This window comes from Caretta caretta, chromosome 5 (genome assembly GCF_965140235.1).
Source record: "Caretta caretta isolate rCarCar2 chromosome 5, rCarCar1.hap1, whole genome shotgun sequence".
NCBI lineage: Eukaryota > Metazoa > Chordata > Testudines > Cheloniidae > Caretta > Caretta caretta.
This window is the reverse complement of record NC_134210.1, coordinates 14,789,110-14,815,755: the sequence shown is the minus strand read 5'-3', so window position 1 is coordinate 14,815,755 and position 26,646 is coordinate 14,789,110. Positions and strand designations below refer to the sequence as shown.

General features: G+C 41.4%; 1 protein-coding gene and 1 long non-coding RNA gene across 4 annotated transcripts in view; both read left to right on the top strand.

The window, feature by feature from the left end:
- ZBTB7C (zinc finger and BTB domain containing 7C) overlaps nt 1–26,646 on the top strand; it is a 292,626-nt gene that overhangs the window by 189,181 nt on the left and 76,799 nt on the right. The window contains exon 1 of one of the 3 annotated variants that reach the window (XM_048851092.2): nt 14,167–14,246. The exons of the other annotated variants lie outside the window; for them this stretch is intronic. Coding sequence (XP_048707049.1) covers nt 14,179–14,246 — 68 coding nt within the window. The 5' untranslated portion in view covers nt 14,167–14,178. Of the gene's footprint in view, nt 1–14,166; nt 14,247–26,646 lie in introns of those variants that run through there. 3 annotated transcript variants of the gene reach the window in all.
- On the top strand, nt 21,454–24,184 carry LOC142072099 (uncharacterized). The gene is made up of 2 exons (XR_012668363.1): nt 21,454–21,794; nt 22,334–24,184. It is a non-coding gene; the product is annotated as an uncharacterized LOC142072099 (long non-coding RNA).

Sequence of the window (26,646 nt, the reverse complement as noted above, 5' to 3'; positions counted from 1 at the left end):
TCCTCCATGAGAACATCCCATCCACCTTTCTCCTCCCCTCTGGCACATACTGGCCCTGGGGTACCTGGCATTGGCCACTGTCAGAAGACAGGATACTGGGCTAGATGGACCTTTGGTCTGACCCAGTATGGCCGTTCTTATGTTCTTAGTACCAATCTCCCTTCCAAGATCCTGGGCATAGTAACCTTATTAAATGGAGGGGGTGCCATCTGGCTGCCTGCTATCTTTGCGGTGAGAGGATTAACAGCCAGGACCACTGTCTGTGCGCACACGCACACACACATACACACACACACGCAATCCAAGGGTCCTCTGGTGACATGAACGTGCCTGACACCTCCAAGATAAAATCCTCCATCTCCTGCTGCAGCAGCGCTGTACTGAGCAACAGGGCCAGGTAGTGTCCCATGAGGTCTATTGATGTAGCTGAGGAACCATCAGGAGCTGAGAAAAGAAGACTGAGGTGGGTTTTAAGTCTTTAAATATGTAAAAGGTTGTCATAAAGAGGGCAGCGATCTGTTGTTCTCCATGTCCACCGAGCACAGGACAAAAAGTAATCAGCTTAGTTTGCACCCAGGGAGATTTAAATTAGATATTAGGAAAAACTTCCTAACTATAAGGATACGTAAGCACTGGAACAGGTTACCAAGCGAGGTTGCGAAACCCTCCCCATTGGAAGTTTGAAGAGCAGGCTACACAAACACTTGTCCGGGATGGTCTTGGCTAAAGCTACATCTACACTACAAGCTAGGGGTGTGATTCCCTTGCTTGTGTACACATACTCGGGCTAGCTGGAGTAAAAATAGCAGTGTAGCCACAGTAGCACAGGATAGTGTATGCCCAGGTAGCCTTTCCTTTGCTTGGTGGGTAGGGATTCTTGTGGCTGCTGGAGGCTAGGGTTGAGGGAATTTGGTCCGGGGAGTGGCGGGGGGAGAAAGCAGGATGGAGCCCTCTATTCTCATGGTTAAAGAAAAAGGAATCTCACAAACTATTTGAAATCCCTATTGAAATACCCTATCTGCCAAGCTCAATCTAATGGCCTATGTATTGTCTCTCGGTGTAGATGAGATTTTTGGGGTGTGGGGAAAGTCCTCAAGCAAGTGGAACATGTGGCAGCAGCAAACACATGTTTTGCCTCCCTCTTCAGAGCCTGCTCACCATTGGTCTAGCATTGTACACCGACGTTGTAGCTTATAGAATAAAGCCTCATGCTGGTGGTTCAGGGTTCAAACCCTGCTGTCAGTCCATGTGGGATTGTTTATATTCAGATCCCTGCCAGCCTCCTGCTGCAGAAGGGGAGCCTGGCAGCTTGTTCCTTTCAACCCTAATGCTTGGCTTATGTTTTCAAGGCTGTCTTTGCAAGGAAAAAGGGCTAGGAACTTACTCTTTAGAAAACTGAACTTCTCCTTCCCTTTCGGGGGTCCATGGGCCCCAAAAGCCAGCTCTGGGCACAATATAAATAACAATAATCAAATGAAATGAGACGTCATTCAGAAAGCTGGGAAGTGAATGTAAAGTCTTTGTAGCATCTCTGTGAGCCTGCAGGAACTGAGCGGAATTTCTCCAGGAGACGACTTGAACTTTTAATTGCATTTTAACTTTCCAGCTTGCTTCCCTTTAATCACCACTGTGCAGTTCAGTGGCTCCCACCCATCCTGGGAAGGTGAAACTGGAGCAAGACTGGAGACAGAGTGTGAACGAAGTCACACAAAGGGCTGCCAGGGTTGGTTGTCCAATGTTTAGACTGCGCTTATAAATTATGACCTCTGTGAGCTCTAAATATGAACAATGCCTTAAATGAGATGGGACATGCACAGCCCATAGGAAACAATATTGTATGAGCCAGTCTACACCCAGGGATAAAGATAAATGATCTGTGTTTATACTGTAAATAGAGTACACTTCATACGTGCTGTGCTAATATGGCACATCCAAACAGTATTCCCACAATTCCATCCGTTATCAAACCATGCTGGGAGGAATTTTAAGGCTTATACTAATTTTGTTAGAAACTCTTCATAATGCATTACAGTAAAATGAAGGTCTGGAAAACATGCCTTATAATGAGAGAGTAAAGAAGCTTAAACTATTTCATTTACCCAAGAGAAGGTTAAGAGGTGACTTGATCATAGTCTACAAGAACCTACATGGAGAAGAGATCTAACAGGAAAAGGCAAAATGAGATACTGTGGTTGGAAACTGAAGCTAGACAAATTCAGACTAGAAATAAGATACAAATGTTTACGAGTGAGGGTCATTAACCATTAGAGCAATTTATCATTCTCCATCATTTGAAGTCTTTAAATCTAGACTGGATTATTATTATTTAATAGTATTATTGTAGTGCCAAGGAGCCCACGGATTAGGACCCCACTGTGCTAACTACTGTACAAACACAGGACAGGAGGATTATATGTTAGATAAAATAGATGCTCTAGTTCAAACAGAAGTTGTGAGCTTGATGCAGAAACTACGGGGTGGGGTTCTTTGCCTGTGTTATGCAGGATTAGATGATTATTATGGTCCCTTCTGACCTTAAAATCTGCATATGCAAGAATAAAATAACCCTTTGTTTTGTATAGAAGATTTCCTGCAAAGTGGATTCCAAAGCACTGTGTAGACTTAACTAACAATACAAGTTAAAGAGTTAAATACTAAATAACAGAGGGTTATTAAGAGCTATGGACAAGCGAGGAAAAATATTTTCAATGACATTTGAAAAAATGTGGAGGGTTTTTGAGGCAAAGGAAGACAAACATTGCAGAGGAGAATGCTTTTGTACCAACAGAAGGAAGCTATCTGGTATACTGAATATTGTTAGGCTTTGAAGGATTAGATTTTTATGGGTAATTATTGGTAAATGTTGATTTTACTGTACACACACAAACCAACAACAAAAATTTCCATTGATGATGATGATGATGATGAATTTTACAGATAGGCACAGTAAGAAAAATACTACTTGAGAACTTATTAGAGTTTGAGTTACGGATATTTGCTTTGTATATTTTGACGTGATGTGAAGAATTTGTGTTTGAATGGTTATAAAGCTTTAACTTTTTGAACCTCTGAATGACATCTACAGTCATTAAGTAATTATTGTCTGGCCCCCTATTTTCTAGTCATTAAGTAATTATTGTCTGGCCCCCTATTTTCTGAGTCCCCCTCTAAGCTCCCACATGTGTGAAAATTAAAATTGATTTAAAAAAATGTAAAATGCTTAAAACCAAAAATTTGTTGCAACTGTGAAAATTTAGATTGATAAATAAAAAAGCTTAAAAATAAGCATTGTTATTAGCCATTGAAATGATAAAAGAATAACAATAGGACAGCTATTCCTATTATATAATGCAGTTGGAAGAAGAGGAGATAAAAGTCTGGATGTTTCTAAGGGAAAAAGAAATGACCCAAGATGTCAATTTCAACTGAAAGATCATACAAGTTCAACATTTTCATTTTTCACATTGTATGTTGTAGCAGTTTGCTGGGCAGGGTCAGGGAACAGATAATGAATCTGCAGAAATGCAGGTTTCAGAGTAGCAGCCGTGTTTGTCTGTATTTGCAAAAAGAAAAGGAGTACTTGTGGCACCTTAGAGACTAACAAATTTATTTGAGCATAAGCTTTCATGAGCTACAGCTCACTTCATCGGAATGCATCCGATGAGGTGAGCTGTAGTTCATGATAGCTTATGCTCAAATAAATTTGTTAGTCTCTAAGGTGCCACAAGTACTCCTTTTCTTTTTGCAGAAATGCAGTTATTTGTATAGCTGAGCCCATTAGAGCTAAGATTCTGTCAGCTTTTCCATATGAAAGGACATTTTTTACCAGGTTGCGGCTGGGACATAAATAGTTTCATTTCAGACTGAAACAGTCAGTAAGTTCTCAGCCTGAGAGCACATTTTAAACATGATATTGGGAAGGAAATCAGGTCTATCACATTTTTAATGTGGGAGAAGCAAAATGACATGTTTGCCTCTAGCCATTAACATGAAATTCTGCAGGCATCTATGGCCTAGTCCAAAACCCATGGAAGTCAGGGGGAGTCTTTCCATGTATTCCGGTGAGTTTGGATGGGGTCCTTATTCCATAATAGGGAATAGCTGCTTGTGTACTGAGTCACAGTCTAGGCCTGAGCATAGGAGTAGTAGTTAGGGACTCCTGAGTTTTGATTTGAACTCTGATACTGATTCCCCTCTGTAGCTTTGGGGAAATCACTTAAAGCTGGATTGTCCTTGAGTCCTTGCATGGAGAGGGTGGAGTGGGGAGATAAGCAAAGAGCTGCGCTCTCATCTTGTGCAAGGGTCAGAGACAATTTGCTGTCCTCTGCACTCAGGGGAGTCGTGATTCATGAGGTATGCCATATTCCAAAACTGCGTATAACAGTTCATTGGGAAGAGAAGGGCTCAGGGGCCATAACAGAAGCTACAGTATTATGTAGTCCATTGGCAGGAAGGAAGGTCTTTTGGTTAAAGCACTAGCCGTGGGGTTTGGGAGATTGGAGTTCAATTCCTGGCACTGCTGCAGCTTTACTAATCTAACTGATCACCAGATGTGGGCGTGGGAAGGGATTTTCCCCCAGGTCAAATTGGCAGTGATCTGGGGTGTAGGGCAGGAATTCACCTTCCTCTGCAGCATGGTGTGTGGGTCACTTGCCAGTGGATATATCTCACTTAATCAAAACCGGTGCTAGGCATAATCAGACTAAGCAATTGCTTAGGGCCCCAGGCAGCTCAAGGGGGCCCCCTATTAATTATTAGCACGTGTTGTGGGGTGTGTGGTAAATGTTCCTGTGTAGGGCTCCCAGTGTGCTGGCATTTGGTACTGCAGGGGCCTTGGGCCGAGGTGTACCTCTGTTCCTGCTAGTCTCTGCCAGTGGCACACAATAGTCTAGTCTCCTGTGGGCTTTAATACGTTGGTCCAGCTTCAGTAGTTGAGTTTAGTGTGCAGGTGCTGGGTAGTGTTGGTGGCCAGTGCTGTACAGAAGGCCAGACTAGATGACCTGGTGGTCCCTTCTGGCCTTAAGCTCTAACTCTGTGACTTCCTGTGTGACCTTGGGCAAATCACTTAACCTCTCTGTGCTGTGGTCCCCATCTGTAAAGTGGGGTAGTAATACATTCTTTCTCCTACCCTTGGTCGGTCCAGTCCATTTAGAGCATAAACACTTTGGCAGGGACTATGTCTGACTATGGGTCTGAACAGTGCCTGTCACGACGGGGCCCCGATATTGGCTGGGGCCTCTAAATGCTGCTGTCATGCAAGTTATGAATAACACTAATAATGAATGCTCTCATTTAAAATTAATCTGTATTAACATTCATTTTCAGTAGCGCCCACACTCTCCTGGGGTAACTAACCGTTAACTAAGGCTGTAGAACAGACTCATTTAACTCTCTCTCTAAGTGGTCTCGCTGCCAGTGGATGGGACAGAACGCCACACCCAGAATGTGTGTGGGTTACACTGGCACCGTGTAAACACAAATGGAAGTGGACTCCCTGCCTTGAAGCTCTGACCCTCTAAAAACGAAAAAAGTACTTTAAGCTTTAGAAACAAGCAGAAAGAACTGGCTGCTGCCTAAGGAATTTATACTTTAGCAGAGTCTAGCAATATATCCAGTATTTATATAGGTATTCATTCAAGCAGCTATATATGCATTCATTTGATTTATACGGTGAATCGGTGGGAGCAGCAGTTGTGACCACTCTTCTCTCAGACACAGCCCTCACACTGTTTGTTATCCATTGGCTTTCTGGGCTCTGACTGCAATTCAGCACAGTGAAATGAGCGCAATCTTCAGTGCAGGGATTCACAATTGTTTCATACCTGCTTGGTGGTTGGTGGAAACGGGAAAAGGGTGAAACAGAAGGATGAATTTAATTTGTGATACTCAGACTTTGTGACTTATCAAAGCCCAGAGCTCCTCATGCTGCCACGTTGGGCATCCTTTTAGGTGTATGGCACACAGTTTGACTGCGGAATAGTGAAAATGCATCCGTGTCCTTGTAAGTGGGGATGCGCCAGCCTCAGACAGTTCAGAGGTTCTCTTTGAATAAGCACTCCGACCCTGGTTTAGGAAAGCACTTAAGCTCATATTTAACTGTAAGCACATGTTTAAGTCCTTTCCTGAAGCAGGGTCTCAAACTTTTGAAAGCTTATCAGACCTTTGAACTAGTTGGGTCTGCAGAATTCCCTCTCTCTCTAATGGCCTTATCTGGCCCCCCTCACTGAAGTAGCTGAGCGCCTCACAATATCCTCACACCACCTGTGAGGGAGGGCCAGAGCTATTATCCCCATTATACAGATAGGGAAATGAGGGGCAGAGAACTTTGTTATTTGTCCAAGGTCCCATAGGAAGCCTGTGGCACATCAGGAAATTGAGCCCAGGTCTCCCAAGTCCTAGCCTAGTTTCCTGGCCTCTGATTATCCTTCCTTTCAAATTGGATGGTCAATCTCACCAGAAAATGTCTCCTGCTTTTCCTGCGCTCACTTATCCTAGAAATAGGGAAGGTGGGGAAAGTTATCAAAACATTTTCCAAGCAACAGTAAAGGTTTAATTCAAAGTTTGGGCAGAGGCTCTGCTCAGGTCTTATTTCACCAGCCCTCCTTAAATCCTATTTGATACTTAAGTGATGTGTCTCATTCCCAATGTGCAATGTCTCTATGCTAGACAGAGGTGTGGGCTGTGATCCTGTTGTCCCTTACAAGCTAAGCACAGTTGAGCTAGCTCAGTACTGTGAATGATTGTACTAGGAGCGCTGTCATTTGTATAATGTGCACTAAAGGCCTCACCTCTTGTGATCACTGAAGAACCCATGACACCATTTTAGTAAGAGTGGAAGAGATAACCCCAGTAACCTGAGTGGATTCCAGTTTCAGTGATATTCTGCCTAGCCAACACTTTCTCTCAAGTTTTACTTGGCTAGACCATTCTTCTTCACTCTGTCTTAAACAGAGCCAATGTGTTGCTTTACACTGTTGAACAGCTGGTGTGCTTCAGCCCAGAGGTGGCTGCATTTTGGTGGTTGTTGAAGTGGTTCCCTCTATAGAGTTTATACTGTGTATTAATTTGAGGCAGATACTCAGCAAATGTAAACGACTGTAGTTCCAGTGAAGAAAGTGGGGTTTTACTGATTTACACCTGAGATTCTGCAAAAAGAAAAGGAGTACTTGTGGCACCTTAGAGACTAACAAATATATTTGAGCATAAGCTTTCGTGAGCTACAGCTCACTTCATCGGATGCATGAAGTGGAAAATACAGTGGGGAGATTTTATGTACATGGAGAACATGAAACAATAGGTGTTATCATACAGACCTTAACGAGAGTGATCAGATAAGGTGAGCTATTACCAGCAAGGGGGGATGGGGGGACGACAAAAACCTTTTGTAGTGATAATCAAGGTGGGCCAGTTCCAGCAGTTGACAAGAAAGTGTGAGGAACAGTGGGGGGCGGGGGGAATAAACATGGGGAAATAGTTTTACTTTGTGTAATGACACATCCACTCCCAGTCTTTATTCAAGTCTAATGTAATGGTGTCCAGTTTGCAAATTAATTCCAATTCAGCAGTCTCTCGCTGGAGTCTGTTTCTGAAGTATTTTGTTGAAGAATTGCCACTTTTAGGTCTGTAATTGAGTGACCAGAGAGATTGACGTGTTCTCCAACTGGTTTTTGAATGTTATAATTCTTGACGTCTGATTTGTGTCCATTTATTCTTTTACGTAGAGACTGTCCAATTTGGCCAATGTACATGGCAGAGGGGCATTGCTGGCACATGGTGGCATATATCACATTGGTAGATGTGCAGGTGAATAAGCCTTTGATAGTGTGGCTGATGTGATTAGGCCCTATGATGGTGTCCTCTGAATAGATATGTGGACAGAGTTGGCAACGGGCTTTGTTGCAAGGATAGGTTCCTGGGTTAGTGTTTTTGTTGTGTGGTGTGTGGTTGCTGGTGAGTATTTGCTTCAGGTTGGGAAGCTGTCTGTAAGCAAGGACTGCCCTCTCCCAAGATCTGTGAGAGTGGTGGGTCATCCTTCAGGATAGGTTGTAGATCCTTGATGATGCGCTGGAGAGGTGTTATTTGGGGGCTGAAGGTGATGGCTAGTGGCGTTCTGTTACTTTCTTTGTTGGGCCTGTCCTGTAGTAGGTGACTTCTGGGTACTCTTCTGGCTCTGTCAATCTGTTTCTTCACTTCCGCAGGTGGGTATTGTAGTTGTAAGAACGCTTGGTAGAGATCTTGTAGGTGTTTGTCTCTGTCTGAGGGTTTGGAGCAAATGTGATTGTATCGTAGAGCTTGGCTGTAGACAATGGATCGTGTGGTGTGATCTGGATGAAAGCTGGAGGCATGTAGGTAGGAATAGCAGTCAGTAGGTTTCCGGTATAGGGTGGTGTTTATGTGGCCATTGTTTATTAGCACTGTAGTGTCCAGGAAGTGGATCTCTTGTGTGGACTGGTCCAGGCTGAGGTTGATGGTGGGATGGAAATTGTTGAAATCATGGTGGAATTCCTCAAGGGCTTCTTTTCCATGGGTCCAGATGATGAAGATGTTATCAATGTAGTGCAAGTAGAGTAGAGGTGTTAGGGGACGAGAGCTGAGGAAGCGTTGTTCTAAGTCAGCCATAAAACTGTTGGCATACTGTGGGGCCATGCGGGTACCCATGGCAGTGCAGCTGATTTGAAGGTATACATTGTCCCCACACGTGAAATAGCTATGGGTGAAGACAAAATCACAAAGTTCAGCCACCAGGTTTGCCGTGATATTATCGGGGATACAGTTCCTGATGGCTTGTAGTCCATCTTTGTGTGGAATGTTGGTGTAGAGGGCTTCTACGTCCATAGTGGCCAGGCTGGTGTTTTCAGGAAGATCACTGATGGATTGTAGTTTCCTCAGGAAGTCAGTGGTGTCTCAAAGATAGCTGGGAGTGCTGGTGGAGTAGGGCCTGAGGAGGGAGTCTACATAGCCAGACAATTCTGCTGTCAGGACTTTTTTTTTTCCTCTCCTGCTGGTAATAGCTCACCTTACCTGATCACTCTCGTTACGGTGTGTATGGTAACACCCATTGTTTCATGTTCTCTGTGTATATAAAATCTCCCCACTGTATTTTCCACTGCATGCATCCAATGAAGTGAGCTGTAGCTCACGAAAGCTTATGCTCAGATAAATTTGTTAGTCTCTAAGGTGCCACAAGTACTCCTTTTCTTTTTGCGGATACAGACTAACACGGCTGCTGCTCTGAAATCTGAGATTCTGGCATTCAGTAAAGTCCTTTGGGATCCCTTAGGATAAATCTGGCTTACAACTATTACAATTTTGAATAATATACCCTGTAAAATCCTTTGAACTCCAGATAGATTATTTTAATAAGGACTTAATTGCCTTAATAAAGATTTTTGCTGGTTTGTTATAGTCCTGGCTTTTTGGTTAAGAATGTTTTGGCAGCACGTAACTCATGTTTTGAGTCAGATTCTGCATATAAACATAATATGGATGCCACAGAGAGTAATCTTCCATGACTCGGAATAGATAGCTTCTAATTCTAGCACTAGCTGGAAATGACTCCTGACTCTGCAAAACAAATGGTTATTAGAAATTAAATTTTTCCTTAAGACTCATCCCTTCCCCAATGCCCACAAGAAAGGAGCCAATAATAATGATTTTTATTAAAATAAAAGACAAAAATCAGCAACTGTCAATTGAATTGCCAGTATATGGAATCCCTAAACTATGATCACTCTGTTATCTGTATGATCACTCTGTTATAGACTTTGTCCATTCTCTCCTCCACATCTCCTCCCTCCTGCTGTTTCCTTTCACTTGTTGCATCACATCTAAAATTAAGCCCAGCTCCTTCAAACACTTGTGCATCTGCTTGACTTTATTACCGTGAGTCTCACTGCTCTTAGTAGTGAAGTTGAGTCTGTGCATAAAGTGTTCACAGATCAGGGACTTAAGACTGTAAACATTTTGGGGACGGGGAACTTATATTTTCATTTCAGTAACAGTTTCAATAGCATTTTTTATTAAAAAAAAGAAGTCACCAAAAATTAGTGAAAAAATGAAATTAAAATAAAAAGTTCATCAGATTTTCACACACACAAAAAAAAAGGTCTTGAAAAACATATTAAATAAGACATAAAATAAGTCTTTTGGACATATTACATTTTTCTTCGAAAAATTTCAACCAGATGTGGGAAAGTGTTACATTTAAAATTGAAAGCATTACTTTCTCTCTGCAAGTAACACTTTCAATACTTTGTTACTGTTTTCCAACTGGCAAACGTTGGAGAATATTCAGGAAGTGGGGAAAACCCCTCAATTTTGAAACAAAAAATTGCAAAAATTAAAAAAATCACCTTTTTCCTCTGAACTGTTTTGTTTTGAAAAATTTGTGAAAACAAAATGTTTCATCTTTAGTCACAACAAATAATTTCCAAACACAAATTTCACGAAACAACACCAAACAAAATTGTGGAAAACCAAAAATTTCAGAAAGCAATTTTTTTTGTTTTTCCCCTTCCCCGAAATTTTTTTTTCTTAATTTCTAGAAAACAAAAAATGTTGTTGAAAAAAGAATTTAATTTTCAATCAACTCTAATCTGCTGCTGATGTGCAGAGGAGTGCAAATAAACTCTAGGACTTCATAGGACTGCAGCTCCTGTTACTGAGAATGTCAGCCTTTTATATTACCTCTCTAGTTTTAGTAGACTATATTACTTTCCTAACTGTTGTTTCTTATACCAATGAACTACCTGTAGATAGGATCTGGCAGTGCATTTCTCTTCTTCCTTCTGCTGCTATGTTTCATGCCATGTTAGAAATATTTAGTCTCTTGTAAAAGTCCTTTATAGATTAGAAGACCAGTTCATCCTGAGTAGGGCTGATTGCAAAAATGAGAAATCGATTTCATGAAAAAATTCAAAGTAGTTCCCATTTTTCAGGGTTCAAAATTGACCCATTTTCTATTTTACATGACATTTTTTGCAATATCTTTTATCATAATCATTTTTGAGATTTTTCATTTACCAAAACCCCTGTTTTCAGTAAGAAAACATGGGTTTCTGCAAATGAAAGAATTTGGAAATGATTCTGATAAAAATGTTGGTAAAATATTTATAAAATATCAATTAAAAATATAATGGAAAATGTCTTGAAAAACAGAAAATTGCAGTAAAGATAGTAATTTTTTTATTAACAGGTCAGAGGAAAAGGCCATTTTTTGACAAAAAGGCCTTTTGTGCAAAAAATATTGACCAACTCTAATTTGGGGCATACCTACTCTGGCCCTGTGTTTCTCCACCCACTCTGATTCCTCCCCTCCAGCCCCCATTGCTCAATTTTGTCTAGCAAATGACCCTCAGTCCAGCCCTCTTTGGCCACAGCTGCCAGTACTAAGAGAAAGGTGGGAATGGCCTCCTCTTCATTCTGCTTTGGTCTGTCCAGAGAGGAACTGACAACACTGTGCCCAGAAGGGCTCACATTCTTTGCTCATGCAACTCCATTGGGACTATGCCAAGAGGGAAATTGGTTCAGTGAGTTTGATACTGCATTGTTTGCACACCCCACACTCCCATTAGAAATCAGTGGGGGTGTGGGGTGTGTGAGGGAGTGTTGTGTTGGGTTTGGTGTGCAGGTGCTGGGTGGTGGTGATGGCCTGTGATACAGGGGAGGTCAGACTAGATGATCTGGTGGTCCCTTCTGGCCTTAAACTCTAAGCCCTATGACTCTGCAGGAAAAGCGGTGGTTGGCGATTTCTGTTCCTTTCCATTGCAGCATCGGGCTGGCATTTACTGGATAATGCCCAAGTTTTGCTTTTGCCTTATCTGGGGCCCCGTGTATCACTAGCACTGACTTCACTTATTAATTTACCCAGACACTCCCTAGAAACCGGGTAGTCAGAGAAATTACAGATAGTAGCTTGGGTGTGGGGATGGAAGCCGTCTCATTTTTTGTCTAAATACAGAGGGTGTACAGTAAGTGTTTCAAAAGTCAACTTGTTCTAAGCAATGACCTCCTCAAATCAATGCCTTGAAAGCACTGTGTTGCCATCTGGGTATTTGACACTTGGTTTCACCTCTTATGTTAGAAGACTCACCCTGTATGAAATTTTAAATTCGACTAAAGCTGTGATTTGGGTTTTTTTTAATGTAATGTTATAGTGTAAACCAGCAATCCAAAGCATGGAATGTGTATACTGGTGCTCCTCAGTTTTAAAAATATCTTCATAATACCTGAGGACAGACAGAAAAAAAGCTTGATTATCTATGTCTGTAGTATTTGGCTTGATGCACTGAAACTCACACAACTTACAGCTGTCAGGGAATGAAAGAATTTCAAGAATCAGAGTATAAAGGATACAGGTAACTATGTAGATGGCAAGGGTTCTGTCCTGAAAAGCCTGGCTCAAGTGAGCAGCAAGTAGTTCCACTCTAGCCATCAGAGGCAATGTGGTCTAGTGGCTAAGGCACTGGCTTGGGAGCCAGGAGATAAGGGTTTTATTCCTGACGCGGACACTGATCTGTTGTGTGCCTTTGTGCAAGCTGCTTTACCTTTGCTTTCCTCCCCAACTCTTTGTCTTGTCTTGTTTATTTAGATTGTAAGCTGTCCAGTGCAGACATATCTCTTATTACGTATTTGTACAGTGCCTGGGACAATGGGGTCTGGTCTTAGCTGAGGCCTCTAGGTGCTACTGTGATACTGTGTGTTGGGTTTAGTGTGCAGGAGCTAGTGGCCTATGATATATAGGAGGTCAGACCAGGTGGTCCCTTCTAGCCTTAAATCCTATGACTCTGTGACACAAATAAATAATAATGGGCCTGGTTCTCCTCTCATACTGGTGTAAATCAAGAGTGATGCTAGTGAGATGGAAGTCAGACCCATGGGTAGGGTTGCCAACATTGTATTTCAAAATAATGGACTGTTTTCTTAGCACCCCTGCCCCACTCTTCCTCCCAATATTATTATTACCATCATCATTATTATTGCCATTGATGATGATAATAATTAAATATAATAATCAGTGCTCACTTACATTTGCCAGGGGTATTTATTGCTGCTTTTTGCAGCACTCTGCAGCTCCTCATCTTGTTGTACAGATATGAAAAATATAAGAGCCGTCCCATGGGCCTGCTCACGTAAGTCTACCTCACCTGAGGAAAATGATGCTGGATTGGCCCCGATTCATCAGAACGGAACTGATGCAGCACAGCCCTCTGCATGAATATTATTGCATATTATTCCAAGGTGGCTTTTGAACCCTGGACACAAACGTGGATTTCTGATTGTCTGTCGGTGATGTCATTCCTTTATTAATAGTGCCTGGAAATGCATGTGCCTAATTGTTCTCTCTCTCTGTCTCTCGCTTTACTATATGTAAATTCCATTAATGGCTTAGGGGAACTCCAGGCAGTGCATTTCGAGGGGATTACTGTACCTGTTGATGGTTAAAGTCACTCAGTCTTCCACCTCATGCCTTACCCACCACCTGAGTTGTGAGATAATCACCCAGACCAGTACCTCCTGTTGGGTCTTATTGGCTAAATAAAACCGCATTTATGTGCTCCTTGCCTCTGTTTTCCTTCCTGCTCAGCAGATGAATGCACAATACCTGATGCTTTGTTAAATTATACCCAGATCCTTTTAAAAAGAGGTGAAAACATCTAATCCCACCAGTTTTCCTTAGTTTCAGCAAGTTTCACGTTTAAAAATGAAGCAAGAAAACAACCCCCACCCCCACCTCCCCCTGAGAACTCTGATTTTAAACTGGTGTAAATGAGCACAGTTCCATTAACTCCACTGGAGGAGCTATGTCAGATTACAGCAGGTGAGGATCTGGTCCAAAGGGTGTCAGGCATTAAGTGTATGCTATATCTGTAATAAATTGGTTAGTCTCTAAGGTGCTACAAGTATTCCTTTTCTTTTTGCGAATACAGACTAACACGGCTGTTACTCTGAAACCTTTTAAAAAACAGACTCTTTCAAAGGAACTTCATTTACTTGTTTTGAAAACAAAGCATGAAAAGTTATTGGTAAAATTGGTCCATGTCCCACACACTGGTTAGATCTTAATAGTACAGGTGGACAGCTAGGGCTCTGTGCCAAATACTTTTGGTTTAGAGGGAGTGGTGGGAGTGAATTCTCATAACCGCTCCTTGAAAGGCTTAACTTTCCTCACACAAATCAATGACAATCTCCACTCTACTGCAGACACCCTCGGAGCAACGTTGCCAGTTTCCCATTAAAACAAAGCGGTGAGTTTTATGATAGACCACGCACAGTGGGGACAAAAGGGGGAATACAAGAGGTGAAAAGGTGGGTTGGATGCTGCAGTTTTCCACACTGTGGCGGGTTTCCAAAAGATCTGATTTTCCTTACAGTGTTTGTGGCTTATTTAATCAAGGGGAAGCAGCCTGAATTTCATGTGCCGAGGCTTATCTAGTTCATTTCTAAAAGATCTCCAGTGTGCATAGAGCTCTGTAGCATGTTTTGGTTGCTGTCCTCTGTTATGATCTATCATGGCTTACATGAATTTTAATTGCTATTCAAACCAGAACCTGCGATTATCTCTCTGATTTACTTGTGCAGCTCCTTGACTCTTTACCAGGCATGTAATGGAGCATCTCAATTGGTGTGGTTTTTGCAAGTCCGGTTCAGATTTTTTGTATCTGTGTTTAAAAGAATCTGTTAGCTTCTCCTGTTGATTAGGCAGGTGGGTTCTGAGCACAGGCAAAATGTGTAAAATGATTGACGATTTTATTTTATTTTTAATAATTTTTGTTTCAACTTTTGCTTGTTTGAAAATTCTAAGAGAAAAAAATCCTTTAAATGTCTTAGTAGACTGAATTCTTATGGAATAATTGTCATCAAGAACTCGTTTGGAATGTAATTCTTATTATACAGCTGCTTGGTATGGCTTTAGTGAAGTTTAAACTGATCTGCTTTATGTTGTCTGTGCAGAAAGCAGTAATTGTGTGGAGGAAACAAGAAGTACTTTATCCTAAAACCTTGAGTCATCCCTATTTGGAAACTCAGGTTAAAATACGAGTGAGTGTCTTTGTAGATCTTCTTGCTTCTTTTTAGCAAGTCCGATGCTGATATGCTTCCAATGCAGTGTTACAGAGTTAACTTTTGTTGTTGTTTATTTTCTAAGTGCAAGTCAAAGTGCTGTTTTGATGGTTCAAAATCTCTCCCAAATCCTGGTAACAGGGATAGCTATACCAGAGTATGTGATGAGGGTAATTCCCATAGCCATGTGCTACATAACATTCCATATATTTGCATGATTTCTTGCTTATGATATTTGAGATGTTCTTATTAAAAGCCAGACTTGGCTATTTAAAGATTTTGCAGCCAGAAAAGGATTTTCAGTGCTCAGTGATCTTTGAGTTATTTGTCTCTTTTGTATGAAGTGTGCTTGTACAGACACAAACCAGTTCAGAAATTTCTTAGTTATATGATTGTGCAGAGAAATAGAATTCGTTCTGCTCTTGTATAAGCACCATACCACTATGGTCTAATCCCTCTAGTTACATTATTATGGGGGAGTGCAAATGGTTGCAATAATTTTTTTTCTTCATTGGATTATGGGGCTGTTAGTGAATTGTAGCATAGTTAGGGGGCTACAAAAGCATCCTTATATATATGTGCCAGTACACCTCAGGCCAATCCATCACAGTCCTTTTTTAAGCAGAGCCACTTGTGTGTGGTTTTGTGAAGTGAATGAATGCCCACTAGGGGATAGTTGTGAAACTGACGTTGATGGTCCACATATTACCAAGTCAAATTTGAATCCAGGTCCCTGGAAATGAAGTTTGCGAGGGTGCTCTAGGTGATGAAACTCACTGTTGAAAACCTTTCTTGAGTTCTAATCCCAGACTCATTGCACCACGGGGCAAATCCTCAACTGGGATAAATTGGCATAATTCTGTACGCTCCTATCAGAATTTACCCCAGCTGAAGATCTGCTACGGTCTGTCCCGGGCTAGTCACTTAACTTCGCCGTGCATCAGTTTCCCCTCCTGTGAAATGTAGATAATAATAAATACTGACCTATTTCACAGTGATGTTGTGAGGATGAATTAATGTTTATGTTTGTGTCGAGCATTACTATTGAAAAGTCGGTGCATTTGGGACATCCAGCTCCCTCCGCACATGCAAGCTGCTCTCAGATTTCATGTTGAAAGATGGTTACTTACGTGCACAGCAATGACTTATCATGAGTTGAACTGTGCATATCCAAACGCCAGGTATGGATTTACTTACTACAAAAGACTGCAGCCATTAGAGTCTAGTATATACAAATTAGCACACACAATTATATTTGCATATTAGCTAATGCTGTTCAGATTGAGCAGGTCAGTTTTTTCCAATTGTCCTGGGCCTGAACCATATGAAACCCAACACCTAAACTAGACGTAGTTGGCCTAGTTCAAAGCAGAATAGCTCCTTACCTTTGTGCCCGTGTCACAAATATATACGCCATTCAGGGACACATGAAACAGTACTAACACTTAGCGCTCAACACCTGATCCTGCAAACCCTTTTTCATGTAAGTAGTTTTTATCAATGGAAGTAGACATTGAAATAAATGGGACTAAGCCCCTTGGGGCAGGGACCATCTTTTGTGTGCACGGCGGGGTCCTGGCCCATGACTGGGGCTCATAGGTGCTACAGTAATACAGATAGTAACAATAATAATACTCGCACAAGTAAGGGACTGCTTCGGTGAATAAGGGTTTGCAGGATCAGGCCTTTATCTTTTGCTTTACGTGCCTGTTTTTTTCCTTAGGGCAAGTCTACAATATAGAATTAAGTTGACCTAAGTTACGTCGATGTACAGCCACTGCAGTAATTAAACTGCTTTTCCATGTCCACACTACATTCCTTGTGCCGGCGGTACACGTCCTCACCAGGAGTGCGTGCACCGATTGAACTATCAGTGGGGGGCATTGTGGGATGGCATCTGAAAGGCAGAAACGGTTGATGTCAGCAACTTGGTGTCTACACTGACACTGTATCGACCTAGCTACAATGACCTGAGCACAACGCCTCTCGCAGAGGTGGAGTTATTAAGTTGGTGTAGTCGGTGAGAGCTACATTTTAGTGTACATTTTACAGAGTTAGGTTGATGTGAGCTGCCTTATGTCGATCTAATTCTGCAGTGTAGACCAAGCCTCACTTGCACCACATTTAGTCACTTATGCCAGTGCAAAATGTGTGCAAAATGCTGCCATTCTCACTGAGCAGGGTTTGGCATCCACTTTGCATTTCCTTTGCCCAAATGGAAATGACTAATCAAGGTGCCAGGCAGTGAAGAATCTGGCCCTACATGTTTAAGCTCTTTATGAACATGTATTCATGTAAGGGTGGGATTTTCAATGGCGCTTATGGGAGTTAGACACCATCTAACCGTCTAACTCCCATAGGCCCCTTTGAAAATCTTACCTTACATAAATAATTAAAAGATAGACTTCACATATATATATAATTAAATCATTTGTATATATATATATAAAATATAATAAATGGAAAGGCATTCAACTATTTTTAAAGCAAAGAACGTCCTTTTTTCAGATTTTGAAGCCTCTGTGCTATTCCTAAAATATGTCACCAATGTAAAGATTTTTATAGTACATGGTTCTCACAAATCAGATAACATAACAGTTTAAGATAACAAAGAGAGATCATAAACTAGTTCTAGCCTTAATAAATCCGGGGGTATGATGATTTTAGTAAGCATTGTGAGGTCTGGTGTACTGAAATCTCCTGAGGTTCTAACCGCTCTCTGTTTCGCTGGACTCTCAGCTCCGTTCTAGCAAAGGGAACTCAGGCTGATTAAAATAATTACTAGCAATAAATATTGTTGGTTGTTTTGCTTGATAACCTTCCCCTAGAATCACAAAGTGTTTTACATGTTCCACTGAATCTGTCTCTAAAATGAATTGAAGTAGTAGAATGGTCAATCTTGGCTTTAATTTTAAAGGTCTAATCCCTGCAAGCCTAGTTCACGAGAGAAGCCTCATTCACTTAGCTGAGTAAGGATCACTCATGTGTTACAGAATGAGGCCTTAATACCATGCTGAATAATAAATACAGGCTTTGTTTTGCATGGACAAGTCAACTCCTGTTATGATGGCAGTTTTAGCCAGCACATCGGAGGTCAGTAGATCAGGTTGCGCTTCATTTTAAATTCAGTGATGGCAAAAAAGTTTGATTCTTTCCCCCTTTCCTTTTAAATATAAAGATTAATACAGGGGAAAGGTTAGGCCGCATATAGCAGGGTCCCGGAATCACACAGGTGTAGAATTGTATGGAAATGTTTGCTGTGTTCTGATCCAGCTCTGCGACAGTACAGGTTTAGTCAGTGAGACATCTGGATGGGTTATTTTCTTTTGGCTGTGAGCTTTAGAGATGAATGTAGGAAGGGGATCTGGTGCTGGCTATTTCTGCCCAGAGCAATATGGAGGCTCTTTCACATTAGTTAGAGCTCTTTTATTTCTCGCTGTGTGCTCGATAATAACTTTCATTTTAAAAAAAAATTAACTCCAGTGCACAACTTGCTTAAAAATGTATTTTTCTCCTCATCTCTACTGATTGGTTCCTGGCAATTGTAAGCTCTGTCCCAGGGCAAGTCCCTCTCTCACTTGTGCCACTTGAGAGGGGAATGGTCCTGTGCCCTCAGCTCGGCTCTGTGAGCCAGAGACCAGAAGAGCGTCAGTTCTGCAAGGTTTGGTTCACACTGGTGTTTGCAGGGGCAGAGAACAAACACCTGCAGCTCTGTGTGAACTCACATCCCCACCTCACTCCTTTGTCAACCCCCAGCCTGGCACCAACAATGCTTGGGATCTCTGTCTCCTGATCGTTGCTGCCTGTCGGGGGCATTCCCTTTCTTGCTGCTTCCTGCTTGGGAGTGAATTTTGGGAGGGGGGCTCCCCTGAAGTCCCCCCAGCTGCCACGCTACACATACTTTAAGGCCCCTTTACACTGTCAGAGCTGTAAAAAGTCAGGCCCTAAGAGTTACGGCTGTATCTGTCCTGGTGCTTGGCAGGTGCTGAAGAGGAAGAGGGGATGTTTCCCTTCATGGTAGCCCTGAACAATGTGTTTGTGTGTAAAAGTGGAGGGTCAAAATATATTCTAGACTCCTCAGAAGACCCTGAGGATTTGGCCAGGAGTCAGTGGCTCTTTCTAATGGACTATCCTCCTCTCCCTCCCCCCTCCCCAAATATACAAGTTTGGGGAGTTGCCACCTATTGCCCACTGATGGCCCAACCCCAGGGGAGGGAGGAGACCATGGGGCTGGCCCAAAGACAATAAGCATAGAAATACTGGTGTTTATTGGGAGGAGACAGGGTGGAGGGATGGAGATTTGCCAGCTTTTCAGCTATGCAAACAGCCAACACCCATGTTAGCTGAACTTTCTGTTTATCCTCGCTAAGCCCATCACCATGGTATCTGGCACCTGTTGCAAAAGTGGGTTGAGATTCCGAGAATATGTCTCACCTGAACCCCGGACTCCATTTGAATGGGGCTTTTAGCTGTGCTAGGAGCTCCTGAGTTCTAATCTTGACTCTGATGATGCCTTTATGGCATGGGAGAAGTCACTTAGCCTCCCTGCCTTCAAGTCCTGACAAGAGCTAGGTAGTCCGTGTACTGTGACAGCTGCTTATTATGGTAATTCTAATCATCTCACTTCAGGGTGGATAAAAATTGATGATTTTTTTGGAAAAATAAAAATTTAATGGATTTTTAAAATATAAATTGCTTGTTTTATTTAAATCAGATTTTTTGATGTTGTTTAAATTATAATGACAGGTTTCAGAGTAGCCGCCATGTTAGTCTGTATTCGCAAAAAGAAAAGGAGGACTTGTGGCACCTCAGAGACTAACCAGTTTCTTTGAGCATAAGCTTTCGTGAGCTACAGCATCCGATGAAGTGAGCTGTAGCTCACGAAAGCTTATCGTTAAATTATGATGTTTTTCTTTTTAAAAATAAACCTGTTTGAAATGAAATCTGAATTTACTACAAAATATATTAAGGCCTAAAATTTATTATACTTTCTTAAAATGCTTAAAAAAAAATAAACGTGCTGAATCCGTGGGCCTCTTTTAAAAACTTTGAGTTAAAGTCTTCTTTTCTGTATAAAGAAAGAATCAGGGGGGAAACATCAAACTCTTAAGGTCAAGCTCTATAAATATGGCACAATAAGTCACATACTGTATTAATGACAGGTTTCTGAGTAACAGCCGTGTTAGTCTGTATTCGCAAAAAGAAAAGGAGTACTTGTGGCACCTTAGAGACTAACCAATTTATTTGAGCATGAGCTTTCGTGAGCTACAGCTCACTTCATCAGATGCATACCGTGGAAACTGCAGCAGACTTTATATATACACAGAGAATATGAAACAATACCTCCTCCCACCCCACTGTCCTGCTGGTAATAGCTTATCTAAAGTGATCATCAGGTGGGCCATTTCCAGCACAAATCCAGGTTTTTTTAATACAGGTAATACTGTATTAAGAGCTTGATCCTGTGGGGGACCCTACCTCTGGGTACAAGAGATTGGCAAAGTCATCACAGGCATTGGGACCCGGCCTCCGACTCGAGGCGATCATGTGTCTCATCAGGATCATCCACTGAGCCCAGCTGGGTGGTCTCACACTCCTATTTAATATCTTCTCCCTACCTGAGCTCTGATTGGCTCAGTTCTCAAATTATGAATATTTATGACTCCTCATTCACCATGGAAACTTACTTTCTAGTTCATGGAAGAACACTGATCTGCCCAACAGCTACCAGGGCTTGCTTCTGGATGGTGGAGAAAGTAAATAAGGAAGTGTTATTTACTCCTTCTCATAACACAAGAACTAGGGGTCACCAAATGAAATTAATAGGCAACAGGTTTAAACAAACAAAAGGAAGTATTTCTTCACACAAAGCACAGTCAACCTATGCAACTCTTTGCCAGAGGATGTTATGTAGGTCAAGATTATAACAGGATTCAAAAATGAACTAGATAAATTCATGGAGGATGGTCCCTCAATGACTATGAGCCAAGATTGGAAGGGATGGTGTCCTTAGCCTCTGTTTGGCAGAGGCTGGGAGTGGGCGACAGGGGATGGATCACTTGATGATTACATGTTCTGTTCATTCCCTCTGAGCACCTGGCATTGGCCACTGTCGGAAGACAGGATACTGGGCTAGATGGTCCTTTGGTCTGACCCAGTGTGGCCATTCTTATTGTTCTGGGCACTTCCGGTAAATGAACTTGCTCTGCCTCATTGCACATACACAGGCAAAGGACAAACAGACAGAAATCCATGAGTTTCTCAATTGCCTTTCTCTGTCTCTAAATAAATAAAATACTGCAAAAGGCTACACAAGCATAAATCTTGGATTGTTGGTAATTCTTTTGTTTTACTGGGGATGGGGTGGGGTCGGGGATTTATGTAACAAGGGAGAATGAGCCGAGTGTGCAACGCTGGTGTCAACGCAGGACACTGTGGGAAGAAGGAGAAGCATTCTTCAGGGTGCAGCCTCTAGTACTGATTTCAAAGCCTGGGATCTGGAGGAAAAAACCCTGCCATGGCTACAAGTCATAAAAAAGACCCTATTTGGGAATATTTTCAACAAATTCCTGTACCTCTGGGCAAAAAAAGGAACACGTGCCAAATGTAACAGTGCAACAAAGAGATGCAAGATCCGGTTATCAGAATGAAACAACGTCATGAAAAATTCTGCTCAGAAGGCAATGGCTTTGAAGATGATGATGTGGACATGTCTGAAATATCTGGATCAGCTGGTTAGTAAACTTATTTTTGCACCATTCTTATGGACTGCCTGCTATATCTTACTAGGCTAGTCAATGATAATTTATATTATTGTAATAAATTTGTGTTTCGAGTGGATTGCTTATGAATTTCAAAGTGTTTGTGTTAAAATGTAATTAGTACGTTAGTTTGTTGTGGGAGTATTTGTCAATTAAATTTTTACTGCTGGACTTCTGAAATGATTTTTTATTGCTCAATATAATCAAACATCCTAGGTGAAGATTTCCTATTTAAAAGTAAAGTTTTATTAGGCATTTATGAATTTTAACATTTAAAAAAAATTTCAAGCTGTTTAGTATGTTGCTAGAGATAACATTTTAAATACATTTACACAGTCCTTATGATTTATTATTTTCCCTAGAAAACTGGCTTTAGAATAAATTGTCATTTAATCAGTGGTACAAACAGCTGCAGTAGAAGGAATCTTTCATTTACAATCTCATTTTTTTAAAGCAGTGCGCTGAGTAATACTTTGTGAGTGAAAGTGACTTCTTTTACCATTTTGTTTCAGAGTCCAGTGCAGACATAAGGGGTTCTGAACATCCATCTGCAGTGTCCACCAGCAGAGCTGCAACTAAACATATGTCAGATAGTAAATTATCTGTATTAAAAAAAAAAGATTTTCTTCATCATCCAATAAAACCATGGATGAGATTGTAATCAAGACTAGCAAATTCCTGGAAGACTCCATAGACGAAAAGATTGCTCAGTTCTTTTATGCAACAAATTCTCCTTTTCGTCTTGTTCAGAACAAACATTTCGTTGACATTGTTCAATCATTACGACCAGACTACACTCCACCCAGCAGAGCAGACATTCCTGGATACAGTGTATGAAAATGAAATTGAACTGTGTGCAAAAGACATTGACGGAAAATTCGGTAATCTGAGTCTTGATGAGTGGAGCAATATACACAAGGATCCAGTAATCTATGCTTGTGTGACAACAGAAAATGGGGTTGGCTGTCTTACAGAAACGATACATCAGGAGATGCCCATACAGCTGAATACTGAAAAGAAGTAGCAGTAAAAGCTACAACAAACTGTGAACAAAAATCCAAGTGTAAAGTGCATTAAGCTTTGTCACAGCCCATGCTGGAAATGTATAAGATGAAAAAAATGTAGAAGAAGATAATGAAGGGAACTCGAAACGTATAACGTATGATCGTGATGCTCATTCGCAGCATCTTTTAGCCAAAGACTTAAGTACAACTCCAGGAATAAAGGAAAATGTTGAAATTGCAAAATACTTCTGTAACAACTGCTTTGCTTCACATTCACTGAAGAAAGCGGGAGGACGCAAACTAATTCTCCCCCAAGATATACAGTGGAATTCGGTGGTTGACTGTTTTGAGCTGTTTATTAAGAACTTGCCTATTCTGATGAAAATTTGTGAAGAAAGTTGTGACACAAATAGATAGAACTATCACAGCCAAAGTAGTCAACATTGGACTAAAGAGAAATGTAGAACTTACTTTGGATATACTGAAATCTATTTCCATCGCCTGGGACAAACAGCAGAAAGATTGCTGCTGTATTGCTGATACTGGTAAAATTCGGAAAGAACTTCAAGAGACAGTGAAGAAAGAAACACCCAACAACAAAATGAAGTTGCAGGCAGTAAAGAAGCGGATGGATCAAGCACTTACTCCATCTCATTTTCTTGCCAATATTCTCGACTCAGAGTACCAGTATAGATGCCTAACTGCTGAGGAAGAACATGCTACTATGACATGGGGATCTAATAATCACCCATCAAGCATACCAACTATTATACATTTCAGTGCTGGAGGCGAACCATTCAAGCAGTACATGTTTGTTGATGATGGTTTAAAGAAAGTCACGCCACTGAACTGATGGAAGTCACTAGCTAAGCAGGCTGGAACCATAGTTTGTTGAAGTGTTAAACCAGCTTTTCACAGCAGTAGCCTCTTCTGCAGGCCCAGAAGGAATATTTTCTTCATTTGGACTAAGTCATTCAAAGTTGAAAAGTCGACTGGGAGTTGAAAAAGCAGGATAACTTGTCTTTCTCCTCCAGTCAATGAATAAAAATGAGGAGAGAAGGGATGAGGCTGACTAGGTTTAAAAGTCTGAAGGATAGCCTGAGTAATTTAGGAGACTATTGTCTCATTTTCAAGAGACTTAGGTGAGTAGGAACTTAAGCTCTGGTCACTTTCACTATAGGCATATTTGAACATTTTTCCTGGATGATCTGAAATATCAATTTAATTCACTGACTACAGTTAATCCCTCAGTTCCTTTAATAAATCATTTAGTTGTAAATGTGAGACGTGTTTTGATAAGAGATTTTTATGTATTTTTAATATTTAATGTTGTTTTGTTTAATAAAAACAAATGTTACATGCTTTGTGTGCTTAATTAAATTACAGTTACGATCTTAATGAAGCTTGACACAAATCACGAGCAATAAGCTAGTTGTCTAGTAAATAAGCAATGTATCAATGTACCATTTTTGAACATATCAAAATGTACAATTAATATAAGAAACTGAAAATATTAAACTATATCATTGCTTAAATATATATAGTTATATGTACCCTCCTAGGCAGCAAAAAGATGAACCAAATCTAGTGTAACAGTTATAAATCAATGTGTTTTAATAGTTATATCAATCAATGAGAATGCACCCTTCTTCAGAAAATAACTGAAGTACAATCAGAAAAATTGATCAAAATTGATTATTTAAATGATTATTTAATCGAGCTTTGCACATGGTGATTTAAATCACTGATTTAGACTGTCTTGGTTTAAATCAGCCCACCCTGTCTCGCTGTCACCTTGTGCCACCCGTGTCAACCCACCGGAGGGTGGGTAGTGCTGCAGAGCTTTCAGTGGCCTGCAGTCACCATCCTGTTCCCAGTGGACAAACTGTGAAACCCTCACCTCATCTGGCGTAAATGGGCAGTTACAACAGAGGGCCCAAGGACTGGATGGACATAAGGACCTAACGATCCCCTCGCCCTTCAAAGTGGTCCATCTGGCTTGTCTGTGTGGTCAACAGCCTGCCGATCCTTCAGCAGGAGTGGAGGTTGCTCAGAACCCTGCAGGAGGCACTCAGGACCTTGCATGATTGGATCCAAAGAGTCCCAGAAAGACTTAAGAAACAACCAGTTGGGAGCTTTTTGAATGGATTTCTTTAAGCGGAGATCAGTTATAAATACATTCCCCTCGAGCTTTATCAACAATGTTTTGAACAGTGGTCTTTGTTCTGCAACCCTCACTCACGCTGAGTAACAAACACCCTTACTGTGGGAATATTTACAGATTAAAGACTACTCAGCATGAGTTAGTGCAGCAGAACCTGGGCCCTGTCTTTATTGATATCAAAGGGCAGTATAGTCAAGTGATTAGTGTTGGAAATCCTGTAGTCTGTTCCTAACTTGCCACTGGCTTATTGCGTGACCTTGGGCAAACTCCTAGATTTTAAGGCCAGAAGGGATCATTGTGACCATCTGGTCTGTTGGCGTGCACAACACAGACCATAGAATTTTACCCAGTGGTTCCTGCATCATTCCCAGCATATCTGGCTGAGCTAGAGCATGTCTTTTAGAAAGAGATATCTCGTCATGATTTAAAAACTTCAAGTGGTGGGGGAGCCACCATACTCTTTGGTAGCTAGTTCCAATGATTAATTATCCTTACTGTTAAAAACTTGCACCTCTTTTCTAGTCTGAATATGCCTAGCATTGGCTTCCAGCGAACAGATCATGTTAGCTCTTTTAGAGCCCTCGTCTAGATTTTTTTAAAAACCCTATATGTGCCTCAGTTTACCTTGCCTGTAAAACCCACTTGAGATTCTTTTGAAGAAAAGTGGTAAAACAAATACCAGTGTGATGATATTAACATATAGCTGTAAATTTCCTGCAGATATTATTTTTTATTATGTTTACTACAGTGGAGAAGCAGGATCGTTTTTAATATTCTAGCCTTTCAGCGGTGTGCAAGCACTTTCAGAACACTTTTGTTGCAATTAATTATAGTGTAATTAAAGCAGAGTGACTATGCTAACTGGGGGGCAAAATCTTATGAAACAAAATAGTGCTTAGGTTGATTTTGTAATTGCTCCGGGTGCCCCAGATACAAATTAGAGTGTCAGGCTTTTTAATTTACAGAAGAATCACATACACAAGTAAATTAGGGTGAGGCTGTTGCTTGCTCTACATGCCTCTGCAAGGGAGCAGTGGGTACAGGGCACCTCCTTTCCCCTGCCTCCCTGCAAGAACTACCCATATTGGTCCCTGGGCTAGGTTGCTGCTGCTTCTTCTGTGCAAATCAGCAGGAAGCTGGGGGAAGGGGGACAGGGAACAGCTAAGATTTGACTCCACCCTCCCAGCCCACAATGCACTGGACAGTGCAGCTGAGCTGGCACAGAGTGGGAAGTAATCTGTGACCAGGAGTGGATTGCTTCCCCGCCACCCTCAAAGCAAGAGGGAATTGGGCACCAAACTGGGACTCTGCGTTGCTTTTGGATCTGTGATCTGCTGCCCCAGGCACTGCACTCTTGCTTACACAGGGCAGGTGGTACTGTTTAGCCCTTAGAAAACCTTCCCTTACTGCCTTCAAAAAGTTCCCAGGTGATGCACCAGCTGAGGTTCTGCTAAAGAGGTTTACTACTTCTCAGGTGGATGACTACTCTTAATTCTTATGAGTCTATCGAGAGATAAAGCAGAGCTGTAGCAGACTCATCTTTTACAGGTAATCTGCCAAGGTCATAAAAAGGGGTAGTTCCCTTTTCTGCTTCTTTAAGGAGGACTGAGAGCTTTATTTTAAAGGTTCTTTCCCTCCTTTTTTTTTTAACCTTCGC